The sequence below is a fragment of the Lathyrus oleraceus genome, chromosome 1 (genome assembly GCF_024323335.1).
Source record: "Lathyrus oleraceus cultivar Zhongwan6 chromosome 1, CAAS_Psat_ZW6_1.0, whole genome shotgun sequence".
In the NCBI taxonomy this organism is placed as follows: Eukaryota; Viridiplantae; Streptophyta; class Magnoliopsida; order Fabales; family Fabaceae; genus Lathyrus; species Lathyrus oleraceus.
This window is the reverse complement of record NC_066579.1, coordinates 444395863-444411649: the sequence shown is the minus strand read 5'-3', so window position 1 is coordinate 444411649 and position 15787 is coordinate 444395863. Positions and strand designations below refer to the sequence as shown.

At 33.6% G+C, this 15787-nt stretch overlaps 1 protein-coding gene across 1 annotated transcript; it reads left to right on the top strand.

Moving 5' to 3' along the window:
- The first annotated feature begins 355 nt into the window (after positions 1-355).
- On the top strand, positions 356-2164 carry LOC127081962 (squamosa promoter-binding protein 1). The gene is made up of 2 exons (XM_051022192.1): positions 356-859; positions 1957-2164. Exons 1-2 carry the CDS (start codon positions 561-563, stop codon positions 2072-2074), a joined length of 417 nt encoding a protein of 138 aa, XP_050878149.1. The 5' UTR covers positions 356-560; the 3' UTR covers positions 2075-2164.
- The last annotated feature ends 13623 nt before the right edge of the window (positions 2165-15787 follow it).

Here is a 15787-nt window from a genome sequence, read left to right as displayed (position 1 = left end):
ATATGATCTTAGCTAATTCTCGATCTCAATTATGGAGAATCAAACCGTAATTATTTCTATCAAATTTAATGTCAATTATCACTTATTCAACTAAGGATCGATAGTAATTAGACTATTATATGTATTCTATCTAAAAGTAACTCATGTCTAACTATGTCTCCATGTTTCCTATCATGTAAATGTTTACAATAGTAAAAAAATTGAAAGTTGGATAATGATGTTAATGTGGGAGCCTTGTAAATAGATAGTTGTCCTAGCACTTAATTTTTGACCTAATTTTTTAAAAATATAATCCAAGGGTTTAGATGGTAGTCTGTGCTAGGTCTTCATACACTATTCATAAACATTGGCTCTATAGCTAGTGTTCTATAAATTGAAACTTATCACAACTACCCTCAAGTTGGCAACCAATAAAAAAAGAAACATCTGTGGTCCACACACATTCTATTTATTTACCCTTGTGTTTTTTTTTCTATTTATACACCAAAGTAGTTGTGGTCTTGTCCTTGACTTCACCATAGCCTTGTTCCAAATCATTAATACTCTCTCTTCTCTATCTTATGGATGAAAGTTGGGGTGAGGGAAAGAGAAGCTATGAGTATGAAGTAGAAGAGGAAGAAGATGTGAGTTATGGAGATGATGGAAAGAAGAAAAGAGTAGTAGGGAGTGAACATCATGTTAAGAAAGTTTCAAAAGCTGGTGGATCGGTTACACCTTGTTGTCAAGTTGATAACTGTAATGCTGATCTAAGTGGTGGTAAGCAGTATCATAAGCGTCATAAGGTTTGTGAAAACCATTCTAAGGCTCATTCTGTGATCATTTCTGAGATGCAACAAAGGTTTTGCCAGCAATGTAGCAGGTTCAGAAACCCTAATCTCCTTCAAATCATTATGTTTTTTTTTTCTTTTTCTTTTTTGTTTCCTTATAATGAAGATTAATCTTTTGATGTGAAATGGATGAGGAAAGATTCACACTTTTGATTTGATTTATGTCATGTTTAAGTATTTTTATTTTATTTTTAATAAGCCCTAGAAACAACTCTAATTAGGTTGATCTTGGTTGAAGGGTATTTTTTTTTTACTATGGATCTAAAATAATAGTTTAAAAGTGGACTTTTAATATTTTTTGTAAAATAATAATTTTGTAAAAAAAAATAGATATTTTATTAAAATTAGCAAGTAGTCTCTCTAAAATGAAATATAAACAAAATAAGTTGATAAAAAATTGGTATATCTAATTAATAATTAAAATCAGATACATAGACTTTTCATACATATATATTTTTTATATCTATAGAGGAAGTACCTACTTTATATATTTTTTTATAGTTCACTTTTTTATAGGAAAGTGATTCTAAGGTAGAGTTGAATTTGTTTTACTGATTTAAAGATATGTTTTTAAAAATTGTATATTCTTACATATTTTATTATTTTCACTCTTGGATTTTCACTCCTACAAGGATATAGTTAGCTAGCTATAGTGCTAAAATTTTGTACTGATAGTGAATAATTATATTGTTTGAGTTCTTCAAAGATTTTGCAACCGGTCAAATGGAAAAAAGAAATAATAATAATAATAATAGCAATGTGCTGAAACTTATTTTTTATTAATTATCTCCAACATACTGCACTGTTGTTCGAATGTGACAGTGACATTGATATGTGCCTTTAGAATCACATAGCAATAATAGCATAATGTGACTCTGGAATTTGGTATTTGTTAATAAGCCAAAAATAGACATATAGCATTTCTACTTTAGTGATATCACTTCATGTTTTGAATCCATGAATTGACAACACAAAAAATGTTTATAGTGATTCTGTTAAACTATTATTACAAAAATAAAGAAAAATTTATAAATAATTTAATTATCACATATTTTATTTTCTTAATATTATTTTAATAGAAAGTATATTTTTTAGTGACAAATAAATGTTTGAAATTATGTTTTTGTAGGTTTCACGAGTTATCAGAATTTGATGAGTTAAAAAGAAGTTGTAGAAGACGTTTGGCTGGACATAATGAGAGGCGTCGCAAAAATGCATCGGAATTTAATGGAGAAGGAATTCATTGATTAGAAGATGCTGATGTTGAGCATCATTAATGTAATTGAAATAAAGACAATCTTGAATACTTAGTATTCAAATTGATGTTATTTGTGGAAGCTCTCTATCTTCTGTCATCAATCTCTCTATATGCTATGTTTGCGGCTCAATGTTAAACCTATCTAATATTTTTATTTAAAATCATAAAAAGAATAAAAACTTAACTGTCTTCATGTCTTTGAGAGATACAAGTATACTTTAAAGAATTTGAGTTTGAGTATGTGTTTCTTTATGTCCTTTTTACATGGATTGTCATGCAATTCTTTCTAATGTCAACAATGATCAAAATAAAAAGTTGTATATTTACGAATACTAAAAATTAATATAAGTTAATTAATTAACTATTGTAATTTGGAATGTATTTAAATTGCATGAAATGTGTTGACTATAAAGAATATGAATACAGTTTAACATATGATATAGAGGCTTATAAATACTTAATTATGAATGATAACTATGAGAAATCTTAGTGACTGTAATAAAATATGAAAACTGTTTACCCATACTATTTTTTATATGTGAAGTTTCATGTGATGTTCTAACACTTCAAGTGACTTGGACTTCCTAATATTGGATGGTAAAGCACCCCACAAACAAAAATGTTAAAAGGAAAAGTGTACAGGAGAGTACATGAAGGAAGTCTAAGGGGGAGTTAGAAAAGTGTGAATGAGTTAAATGTTCATGATTTAAAAGATTTTGATATTATATATTTATTTAAAATTTTAAAATATTAAGTATATGTGTTCTCTCTATTATAAATTTAATATTTTTTTCATTTATCGACAATGTTGGACTCAACACCCGCACTTAAATTTAATAATATCTTTTACAAATATTAGTTATTCTTGTTACTAGTCTCGATCCATACAAGGTTCTCACTCCCGCCCCTCTAACGAGAAAAACACAGGCTTTGATGCCCACTTGTTAAGGAGTATGAGGTGCCAGAAGCAACAATGGATTAAACGTTTAAGATCCTAAAAGATTTTGACACCACATATTCCCTCAAACTTTTAACAAATTAGATATATGAATCACTCTCTTATACATTAAATATTTTCACCATTCGTAGTTAATAGGTATGTAATTCAAATTTGTTAAGGATTCCTTATGTTGCAAGTTAGTTACTTGCAACACAAGTCATTTAGAAAGTTGTTAATCCATTCAGCAAGTTAGCTAAGTTAGTCATGTAATTGGGGGAGAATATGAGTGTAGAATAGTTTATAAAGGGGGTTGAATAAACTTTTCCTTAAAACCATTTTCAAAAACATTTTTGTATTGACCAAAAAGTACATGTGTGCGTGGTAAGCCTACACGAATAGGGGATGTTGGAATAAAATTGGTTTGTAACATATCTCTAAGATTTTATTGATAACAAAGTATTTAAAGAACAATTGGATATACTAACATATGTCCAAGTGTGCAAGATCATAGACTAAAAATTATGATATAAAGTTAGTTCTGGCACTAAAAATGAATATTTAAAGAGAAGCTAAAAGATTCAAAATCTGAAGGATTAGAACCAGACTCTGAAGACTCATACTCTGAAGAAAATCAACTTCTGAAGACCAGACTCTGAAGAAATTCAACTTCTGAGGACTCAGACTCTGAAGGATCTGAACCTGAGACTCTGAAGACTTAGACTCTGAAGTCAATATTTAAACAAATCTCTTCACAGACAACTGAGATGCAACAGATAACTCATCTTGAATCAAATGAATTTCAAATATCTTTTTAAAGGGATTAACCATATCAAGTAATATTTCAACATCTATGATCAAGTTTCTCCAAGACTCATTTGTGCTAGCTATTCTATTCAGTGGCTCTTTTCTATCTCTCTATTATAAGGAACTGAAGACTTGAAGAAATAATAACAAACCTTTGACAATAAAAGAGTTGTTACTCTGTCAAACAAAAAACACAAGTTGAATTTAGAATTTCTTATCATTTGTATATCTTATAAATTCTTAAGTCTTAAAGAGTTTTATTATGTTGTATTTTGTTTACACCCCTCATTGTATATCAAGTGTAAGAAACAAGCAATCTTTTCTTTGAAGTTATATTGTAATAATCTTCTTTCTTGTGTGCTTGAGTATCTCAAGTCTCTTACTGTATGTCTGAGCATTAGAAGTCTTTTACTTGTGTTTTTTAGCATTGGATGTTTCTTGCCTGTGTGCTTGAAAAAATCGTAACCAGTTGTGATTATAGTGAAATCCCATGAAAGTGCAAGGGGACTGGACTACTCTAGGTATGTGAGAGGAACCAGGATAAATCTGCATGTGTCTCTCTTTCTTTCTCTGTCTAATTATGAACAAGTTTTTATCTGATGCAAACACTTAACTCTATATCATATTCTAGACTTTATGTTCAAAATATGATAAGAGATTTTGAGAAAAGAAAGAAAAAGCTAACACAATTCAATACCCCTCTTGTGTGTTTCTCACCTTCAGGGGATACTCAGAGGTGTTAGTACTTTTATAATAGGTATGGCTTTCTCACTGATAAGTGGTTTTCACATCGCTTTTATTAGTCATTTTACTTTGTTATTTTCTCGTTTTCGTTTGGTTTACCTTCCTTTGTCGCATTGTATGCTTTGGTATCATGTTTTTGGTAATTTCAGATTTTAAGAAGTATCTCAGACAAAAGAGGATCCAAAATGAAGCAAATCGCGGAAAAAAAATGGTGAGAAATCTAGGATTCTCCATACATTAACCAGAGGGTTGCTACGGGCGGGCGTAGCACCTACTACGGTATGTAGCAGTCAATTCCCTAGCCACCTCCCTTTTTATGCGCCTAGTACAAAATCAAAGGGCCTGCTACAGGAGACCATAACAAAAATGCGAGAATCCCCTTTATTTTCTTTCCTTTTCGGGCGTTTTCAATTGTTGTTTTGGGGTCTGTGCACTTCCTAATTCAGAATATTTTATCTTTGGTGGGCATTAAACAGAGGGATTTGTTCCACAATTATATTTTTTCTATAAAATATCATAGCTTGTAATAGTTTTGACATCTCTTATTTTAGTTTTAGGATCCAATTTTTAGTTTTACGTATTTTTATTTTCTAAGTTTCATTGTATTGCTCTGTACTCAAGTCTTTATTGGAGCACTGGATATAATCTCAATTCAGGTGGATTTATTTCCAGTCGGGTTGTTTTCATTCTTATTTGCAATTGATAATTTACAATTTTACTGTTAATCATATTTTTTATTGCAATAATTGCTCTGATTGTATTATTCTTCACCATGAGTGAGTAGCCCACTATGGACTAAGGGTCATGAGACCTAACTCATGGCCTCATGCCCATTCATATGATTCTTCATTAATGGATTACGAGATTTTTAACTATGAGATATTTTAAAATCTGAGTTTTTCATTCCAACACTTGAACAAAAGTAAAGAGTTCTCAGGTATGATCATAGTCTGAAAGGATATGTATCAGTACCCGAGCGCGGATTTTTAAACATTTAAGGTGTTATCCATATTTATCTATTTTTTATAACCGTGTCAAAATTCTCGTAATAGAGTTGAAGCGATCATATGAATGTGTTAGATTAGGGATCATGAACCCTAAGTCATGTTTGTTTTAAAGTATTTTAAGTGATTTTTATTTAAGTAATTTACAAAAGTGCTTTTCTATTTAAGTTATTTTACAAAACTCCATATTTTTCGGTTACTTTATATATACACTGATAGGACGAAATTCGGTAATCAACCTTTGGTCTTTGTGGTTCAATAACGTTTTACTACTTCGCATATTCATACACTTGCGGCGTGTCAAGTTTTTGACATTGTTTACGGGGACCAATTGTGCTTGATATTGAATTTTTGTTTAGTCACCGTATATACTAGAGTTTTTTCTATAGTTCTCTCGCTGCCCTTGTATGCGAAGAACTTGTATTGATTATTCTATTTTGTTATCATAGAGAATATAGCAACTTTTACTTTTTTTATTATTTCTTTTAATACGTTCAACAATGTGAATAATAACCATGGAGTCTCTTGTCCCAATACCTATAATCCATGGTGGATAGATCATCACAATTTTCTCTACAATAATCATTTGCAATATTCTAAAATAACCCAACCTTGAAATATTAATGGAGAATTTTATTGCAATGCAAACTCGCTGAAATGAAGAGTTTAGAAACCAAATTATCTATACTAGTGAAGCCATTAGGCAGATAAACATTGTGGTCGAATCCCTTGCGACGCAGAGGGACATGTGAATGTGTAACAATTAAAAGTGAAAAACAAGTTGAAAAATTTAGGGAGAATGATAAAGAGGTTGAGGAGAGCTTTTGTTAAAAAAGATGTAGAGATTAAGGAAAATGCATCTACACCATCCGAAAAGGAGGTTGTCGGAGAGGTAGAGAAGGAAGCACCTTATATTGTTCTTCCTCCATACAAGTCGCCGATTTCTTTTCAACAAAGATTTGTGAAAGTTAAGATAAACACACAATTTAAAATATATATGAAAATATTGAAAAATTATGTTTATTTACTAAAAACAGAACATAAATAAATCAGTGTTGATAAACATACATTTCCTTTTCTTACCCATGTACAATATTTAATATGTAAAAATATAATTAATTCTATTGAGTATATTTTTATATAATTTACATTATAAAATATGGTTAGTTTATATGTTTAATTAGCCACAATTTTAACTATAAATTAAATTAATTATTGATTTAATCAAAGTAATCACATTTTTATACATAATTAATTGAATATCACATATGCATATGAAAAAAAATGATATACATGATACATTTTCTTAAATGAATATGGATGAACCCGACATAAGGTGGAAAATGAAATGTCGATGTCAGTAACTTTCTTTCAAAATCAGAGATGCATTATATAGTAGACTGCCTCAGTCCTCACGTGGGCTTTATGCAGAGATCATAAAAGTAGGGTTTTCCAAATTGGTACTTGTATTGCCAATTTAATAGTATTAAATTCAATTAAATGGTAATGAAGCTTATTTTAGAGCACCAAATGAAGGTCATTTTAGAGCACCACCATCCTATTGTTGTTCATGGTAAATTAATCATTCTTAATAAATAAATTTAACCATCTTTTTAAATTTTTAATTGATAAATTTATTGATCTAAATTGTGATTATGATTAAGTTATAATTATTCAATTTTGAATGTATAAAGTAATGCAAAAATGACACTAACATGCACTAAAGAAGACAAGTAAATGTTTTCAATAAGAAAGAAAAAAAAAGGAAGTAAATTGAATAATTGTGTATAGACTATGAATGGCAAAAAAAAATTGTACTCTTGAGTATTCCTAAGAAAAAATTGTTACAAACACGGGTTCGGTCGTTTATTGGATATTCATGAATTAAATTAATGAGTATTTAATTACTCGTTAGTTTACAGGTACAGATACAGATTTGATGGTATCCATATCAATTAATAATCCACAAATATCGTCTGGTAGAAACCAACACGAGCATGGGACGGGCACAAGTATCATATTTATCCTATGAGGCGGATAGCGAGAAGACTATAGTGCTCGGGTCCATGGATTCTCATTGTCATCTCTAAGAGACGCATGTATCATTCTCAATTACCAAATCAATGAGATTGTTATCTATATGGATGTGTTGATGTGAAGTCTATTTTAGATAGATTTTTTAATAGAAAATGAAACTCCTCCAACATGGACATGATTTTTCTTAGCTATATAAAAGTGGTGACTAACTCCTTTCTTGAATGAGCACCATGAGGTTTTTAACCACTCTTAACCAACATGTGGAGACCATGTTTTCTAGATTTTACCATATATATATATATATATATATATATATATATATATATATATATATATATATATATAATATATATATATATATATATATATATATATATATATATATATATATATATATATATATATATATATATATATATAATATATATATATATATATATATATATATATATATATATATATATATATATATATATATATATATATATATATATAGCAACCACTGCTCTTATAATTTCAAGTCTAACAACTAGTGTATATATCTATATGGTTGTCAATTACATACTTTGAAGAAATCCTTTTACAACTAGTCTTGTCTTGTACTTGGCTATCTGATTATCTGGCCTAAATTTTAGCTTATAGACCCACTTCATATCTATGAGTTTCTTGATTAAGTGACTGACCAACTCGGAGGTCAGATCAATTACCTTGATTTCATCTTTCATATAGCTCTTTGCAAATCCACGTCTTCCAAGCTTGATTAAGGTCAATTGGCTTAGATTCAACCATCATGGCTTCTTCAATCAGGCAACCATATTCATCTATTGATTGATCAGGAAATATCTCATAGTCAGTTAGCATAACATATTAACTTATTGCTTTTGCTGACCTTTTTACCTCCTGTTTTTACACAACTTCTTTTACTTGATCTTCTTGCAATATAGTTCTAACATTGCTTAAGTTTTCACCATTCTACTATGGATTTTTTAAAACTTTCATCCAGTTTCATCATTTGCTTTCATCAAACTGCATATCGTTACTTATTATCACCACCTTTTTCGCATTACGTGAAAATATGTTGTATGCACTTGTTAAGTGATAACTTATGAGGATCATTGTCTGACTTCTATCATTCAGCTTCCTTCTTAATTTTTCAAGTACATGCATGGATCAAAGTGAGAAATAAATTATGAAGTGACCAAAACTTGGCTTCAGGCCTGTCCAAGCTTCGTATGGTGTCTTGTTCATTAGCTTATTTTTTGGGCATCTATTAATGACATGGGTTGTTGTTAAGATTGCTTCTCCCCATAAGTGATTTGGCAATTTCTTATCATCAAGCATGTTTATTTCCATGTTCAATGTGCTTCTTCTTTTTTCTTTCAACAATACCATTGTATTGAGGTGTGTAAGAATTTATTATCTCATGCTTAATTCTTTGCTTCTCATATAATTGTGCAAACTCGATTGAAGTATATTCACCTTCTCCATTAGTTCACAATCTCTTAATGTCACATTTAGCCTTTTCTTTCAACTAACTTAAAATTCTTGAATTGGAAGAGTACTTAACTTTTCTTCTCCATCAATTAAATCCACATATACCTTGTGAGTTCATCTATGAAGGTTAGAAAATAACAGTCCTATTGACTTTACTTCAAGTAATCTCCAACTCCTGCTTTGCCTTCATAGGCAAGTCATGCTTGAATGACTTCTTGCCTTTTTGGATACATAACATTGTTCATATAATTGCCTTGACATATTGATATGAGGAAGACCATACACCATTTTATTCATGTGCATTAGACTAAAACTTCTAAAATTCATATGATTGTACTTATGATGTCAAATTCAATTTCGATCCTCAGTTGTGGTTGATGTAACTGATGGTTAAGCCTGTTGACAAAGGTGCTTTTGCATTTAGTTTGGAATTTTCATGAAATACCTTCACTTCCTTGTACTCTAGCCTCATGATGTAGTTCTTGTCAAGTAGTTTTCCAAAACTAATCAGGTTTCTTTCCATTGAAGGAACATATAACACATCACTTATTATATCTTTTGGACCATCCTTCCTCTTCACAAGAATTTTCTACATGCCCTAAGATGTGAATTTTTTTATTATCAGCAAACCTAATGGCTCTTCTTATTGATTTATCAAGCTTGATAAACAAGTTTTTTTACAGTCATGTGATTATTGCAACCTATGTTAAGATACAAAAAATTTACCTTATCTTGTGCTAAATGTGTACTGGCCATTGGTAACACCTCATAAAAGTCATTACTTCCTGTGCAAATTGTGTTTCTTCTTTAATACTTTCATTGGATCATATACTTGCTAAAAGAATAATTAGTGTAAATCCCTAGGTGTGAAGGGTTGTCTAAGGATTTTAATGTTGTTGTTGTGTTAGAGCAAGCTCACTGTGAGAAGCATTGTGTATAGGTGATTGCTCAGTAGAATGAATGTCCTCTCTCAACCCAGTGGTTGAGATATTCATATATACTTATTAGTTATGTATCCTAGGACTCAAGCTACGGCTATTATGTTCCTTCTAGGAGCATGGTTATTCCACCTATTCATTAGGAGAACATGTATTTCCTTATCTAACTGGGCTTCCATGTCGTTAGTGCTTTAGGTCATGTCAATCCCCATGTTTCTTAAGTGGGCAACGAGTAATTTTATTCAAGCCTATGAGGCGATCAATTTAATTAAATAGTGAATGCTACAGATAATGGGTGAACATTATGATAAATGGATGTGTGTTGTGAGGATTGGGCGGCTAGTCACCCTACTTTATGAGAGGTGTGATATTCGCCTGTCTTGGGTGAATCTCGTGTTGTCTAGTGTGGATCCTTTAAAAATATATCAATACACAGTCCCTTAAGCACGAGGGCTTGTAAAGGACAAAGTGATTTAGTTTTAGCGCCTCTTCGCATTTAGACGAGTCCCTCAAGCGTGACATGTGGCGAGTCCCTCGGGCATGCTTAGGGTGAGTCCTTCAAGTATGGTCTAAGGAAAGTTCATCAAGTATGACCTAGGAAAAAGCTTCGAGTGTCAATGAGGTGAATACTCAAACTTTAATTGAGGTAGATACTCAAACTTCAGTTGAGGTAAATGCATGTGCATCATTAAACTTGATCAATGATGATTTTTTCTTGGGAAGCCAAATTGGCTTTAATTTCTTACACAACACGTGTTAGAAATGTGAGTAATCCTTTGCAAATATTAGAGAACCTAGTGATTGGTCATTTAATACCCCATATGGCTAGCTTTAGGATCCTGTATAAAAGGGGTCAGCTCTCACCATTTTATCTTTTCGCATATCCTCTTCTCTGAATTTCTCGCGAGACTTCATCAGAGTACAACAAATAAAGCATACATTCACCTCTGAATTTTGGAGGCGTACTCCAACGAAAAGTGAACCAACATGGATTCCCTAAATGTCTTGACCCCCCCCCCCCCCTTACTTCTATCTATAACTTCCTGTCATTCATGATTTATGGATTCTAATTCCATTTACCGTATTTGAGGTTAAGGTTCTAGTGACTGCAAATGTTGCTCTTTCTCGGATTACGCCCAATGACTGGAGCGTGATTAGGGAGTTCAAAATTATATATTAGCGAATGGTAGTCTTCCCTACCATAGGGATGTTCCTTTCTTTCTATGGTACCAAGAGAAGCACCAAAGGCGGCTGGGTGGTTTTAATCCCCCTATCGGGAAGAGCTTTATTCAAGCCCCATTTCAACCACTACAAAAATTAGAAGGAATGGTTCGTGAGGGTTAGGGGGAAATACGGTGCCTCCATTGTAACGATTGGGGTGGATGGCACCCCTCTATTCCCTTTGTCTTGGATGGAGAATACAATGGCAATCATTGGCTTTAACTTTGACTTTATCACCCATGTTTAGAGGGAGGTGGTTAAACTCGTAGACGAGTTCAAACTCATGAGCTCTCACACCATGATAATACTAGATTAGTGAAAAGGAAGTGAGATAGACAAATATATGAATAAGTAAAAGATCATAGTGACCCTCATTTTAGGATTTTTTTTACTCGTTAGATTACTCATGTTTTCTTTACATCACTTTGCAGAGAAAATGTATTCCATCCCATTGGCTGAAAGGAATGAGCGATTGGCCAAGAAGGAGGAAGACCCCAAAAGTCACATGGGTGGCCTTATGATGAAGGGGATAAAAAGGAATTTTGAAGGAGAAGTCCCTGATGAGAATCGCCCCACTAAAGTCTAGAGACAAAGTCGAGATTATTCTCAGGCCTCTAAGGATACAATAGTAATTCCTGAAGAGGATAACATGGGAAATCACTCTTCACCAATAAGGAATGACTTGTTTCCTAAACCCTCGATGTGGATTGATACAACATTCATTGCCTTAAAATTCAACGACACTCACCTCCATTTTCCTAAAGACTTTCCAGGTGACTATAAGGACATTCGTAACACAGCGCCCAATAAGTTATCTAAGTAGTCTATTGATGGCACGATTCCAATGTGATGACCAGACCCAAGAAGTGAACGAGCTAAAGTCATAACTCTCCATTTCTAAGGGAAGCCTTGCTAATGGTCAGGAGATAGTGAGGACACTAGTCAAAGATAATGAGGATTTTATATCCAAATTTAACACGGTTGCGCTAAAGGCATGTACTCTTGCTCCATTAGAGATGAGCCTAAAAGAATCTATCAAGGAGGTCATCAATTATAAGAAGAAACTGGAGGAAGTTTTATTCATGCTTAAAGATGAATTAGTGGACACTTCTGACCATTTATTTGAGAGTGCGAAAGAGCAAATGGCCTTCTTCTATCCTGAACTAAACCTAAGTGAAATGGAATAATTCATAGAATATGTGATAGCCAATTGGTGGAAGAAGAAGAATAAGTGTCACCTCATATTGGGTATGGCGTGTCTCTTGACGGGGTGCCAAGACTGAGCCTAAAGGCGACAATATGGAGGACGTGAAAACTCCATAGAAGGATTGTGTTCGCCATGGGAGTATTCCTAAAGAATGGTGGGTTCAATATGAGGGTCACTGAGCCCGGGGCTTCTTAGTTTTTGTCATGTGTGGCCCTTTTTTTTGTAACCACACCCCTAAAGCTTTTGTGACCATTCCCTTAGGGATTTTTGTAATGACTAATGGCGTCCTAAAGGGCTTTCCTTATACCTTTTCCCCTTTGGGATTTGATTAATGAAGTGGTGGAATCATATGCCTTTTCCTTACTTTTCTTGTACAAATGTTTATTTTTATAATGCTTTGATTAGGTTTCTCTCCACTATATAACCCGACAAGGATTCCTTCATGACGATCCAATATAAGTGATTTCCCTTATGGGCGGAAAGGATTCATCTATGAGGATCCAACATAATTTATTGTCTTTATGGATGATAAGGATTCCTATGTAAGGATCCAGCATAAGTATTTGCCTTTATGGGCGACAAGGACGCCTCTATGAGGATCCAATATAAGTAATTTCCCTGTGGGCGGCAAGGATTTCTCCATGAGGATCCATCATAAGTGGTTGCCTTGTGGAAGGTTTTGATAAGACTTTTCATTCCAATCCTAAATTCCTGCAAAAACAAAGCAACAATATTTCAAAACTTATATAAATAACGTGTGGTACCTCATTAAAAACCCATGTTCATCACAACCAATGCAAGGTAAATAGTACCCCCATACAAAACAAAGAATGTCATGAAAAATAAACCATGCACATGACAAAAATTATGCCTCTCATTAATCAATCCAAATGATATATTAAATTAATCCAAGCATGGCATAACGCCTAAAGCAATTAATGGTTCCTAACTAGTCTATTCATCTACCACCTTCTTGCTCCTCTGAAGTAAGGCGGTCAAATATTTGTCTTTGATAGTTGTCTCTTATGGTTTGACTACCAACTTCAAGTCTGCAATGTTTACTTCCTATGCGTCTAGCTGCTGATTGTGGACCATGACCATAGTCGCCTTCTTTAACTTTAGACTCTCTAGCTAACACCTCCTAGAAATCTTCTAGTCCCTGTTGATAACGCTAACTCTCCCTTCAGGGAGTGAGTATTTCATGCAAAGATATATTATGGACATAGCGACTCCAAGTTGGTTGAAAGTAGGTCGTCATATAATCATGTTATATAAAGAATATGCATCTATAAAAAGATATATTACCTTGATCAACCTTGTGGTCTTCTCAGCTCCAAACATGGTATTTAGGGTAATATAACCCTTTACATGCACTTCTACGCTTGAGAATCCTACCTGTTAGCCTTGGAAAGCTTTGAGTTCGTCCAAATCCAGGAAGAGTTTTTCAAAAGCGCCCTAATAATGGATGTATGAAATGCTTCCTTGATCAATTAGTAGTCTCTTAATCTTCCACTCATCACACCTTACGGTTATGACCATGAGGTCTTTGTCATGCGGATGGATTCCTTATGTGTCCTTCTCTAAGAAGGTGATCTCAGACTCCAAGTTTCCATTCTCTCCAAAGTCTAGCCTCGTGGACGAGCCCATGATGGTTAGAATTTGGCGTGTGTACCTTCTACGAGAAGAGATAGTCTCCCAACCTCTAGATGATCATCATGCTAAGGTGTTAAGGGTGTGGCATATATGTTTTTCTTCGCCCTTTATCCTTTCTTGGTTCCTTGCCTTTCTTAGGTCTGGGACTCCCATAATTATCTCACCATTGAGAGTTGGATCCGCCTAGGATCTAGGTGGAACCTCCTTTGACATATTCCTTCAAGTGGCCCACTTGGATGAGGCGTTATATATCTTTCTTGATTTCATAGCTGTCTTTTGTGTGGTGCCCTTTGACCTTGTGAAACTTGCACCATCTACTAGGTTCATGCCCCTATTATGTCTGACTTGGGATTTAGAGGAAGAGAAATGTTATGTTTATGGATGACCTCACACCATATCTACTCATGGTGTGTGTTCAAGGGCATGAAACTCTATGTAGCTCTCCCACTTCATCTGAAGGTCGCCATTTCTCAGGCAGGAAAGGCATAGTGATTCATGTGCGACTACTATGAGTTATTAGAGTTGTTAGTTGTATATTCATTAACATATATGGCCTTCTTTTCGTTATTGCTTTCCTTTCCCTTTAAATAGCATTTTGCCCACATCACTACCTTCTCCAAGGAATTTGCAGGCCTTTTGGCAATGGATTCATTAAAATGCTTAACCCTCGGTCTATTTTGGAATTATCTGACGAATATCTCTTAGTTAGGGTGGAAAACCTTGATAATTTCCTCATTAAATTGGGTGAGATATTCCCTCAAAGATTCAGTAGTGCCTTGGTGAATGTTAAACAGACTGGTGGTAGACACCTTCGGTGCTTGCTTGTCACAAACTGGTGGACTAATTTCTTTGCTAGGTCCTGATAATTGGGTATTGAGAACCTTGGTAGGCCCATGTATCACCTCAGTGTCGCATCCCTAAAGACTCCAGAGACAAGCTTACATTTCAGTGAATCAGAAGCTCCAATAGTTTCCATTTGTGTGTTGACAGAGATGAGATGTTATTGGGAAAGTAATGGCGGGTTGAAGTTCTCTGGCACTCATGCCCCCTATATTTCATTAGAGAGAGGTTAGGATTCCCGAACCTTAGTCTTTTTAGCCTTAGATGTCTCTCTTTGATGTGAATGAAGTTGTCCTCAAAAGTTTGATTCTTGCAGCATAAGTCATCCATAGTGGGATGCATTTCTTCCATGGCATCCTCATCATCGGTACTATTGTTATTCGGAGTTACTACCTTCTTGTTCACCATATTGAAAGATGAGTTGAAGATGTGTATAGAAATCAGACTGTCTGATGCAATGGTGGCCCAAGTCAGTTTTACCCATGGTGGGTGCTAATTGTACTTGCTAAAAGCCACATATAACCAAATTTGTAATGTCTCGTTTCATTTTAGCATCAAAGCTTTAATATAAATTGGTTTTAAATTACAATTCTCGGTCAATGTCTTCCGATGTGGGTGTCACCTTCATGGTTTGAATGCAATAACTTCACATCAACTTCAAGTGTTATTGCAAGGTAAAGAGCATTGTATGTGTATCATGGCCTCCGTGAATTGGTCTAATTTGTTTTTCACTAGGTCAACATCTTCTCTTAACGCAATCTGATTTTGTTTCAACAGGTCCAACGATCTTTCGAGAGTTGCTTCAAATTGCTCTTATTGA

Coding starts and splice junctions, on each gene's coding strand:
- LOC127081962 (XM_051022192.1), top strand. CDS start 561: ATGGATGAAAGTTGGGGTGAGGGAAAGAGAAGCTATGAGTATGAAGTA. Junction 860..1,956: donor TTTTGCCAGCAATGTAGCAG/GTTCAGAAACCC, acceptor ATGTTTTTGTAG/GTTTCACGAGTTATCAGAAT.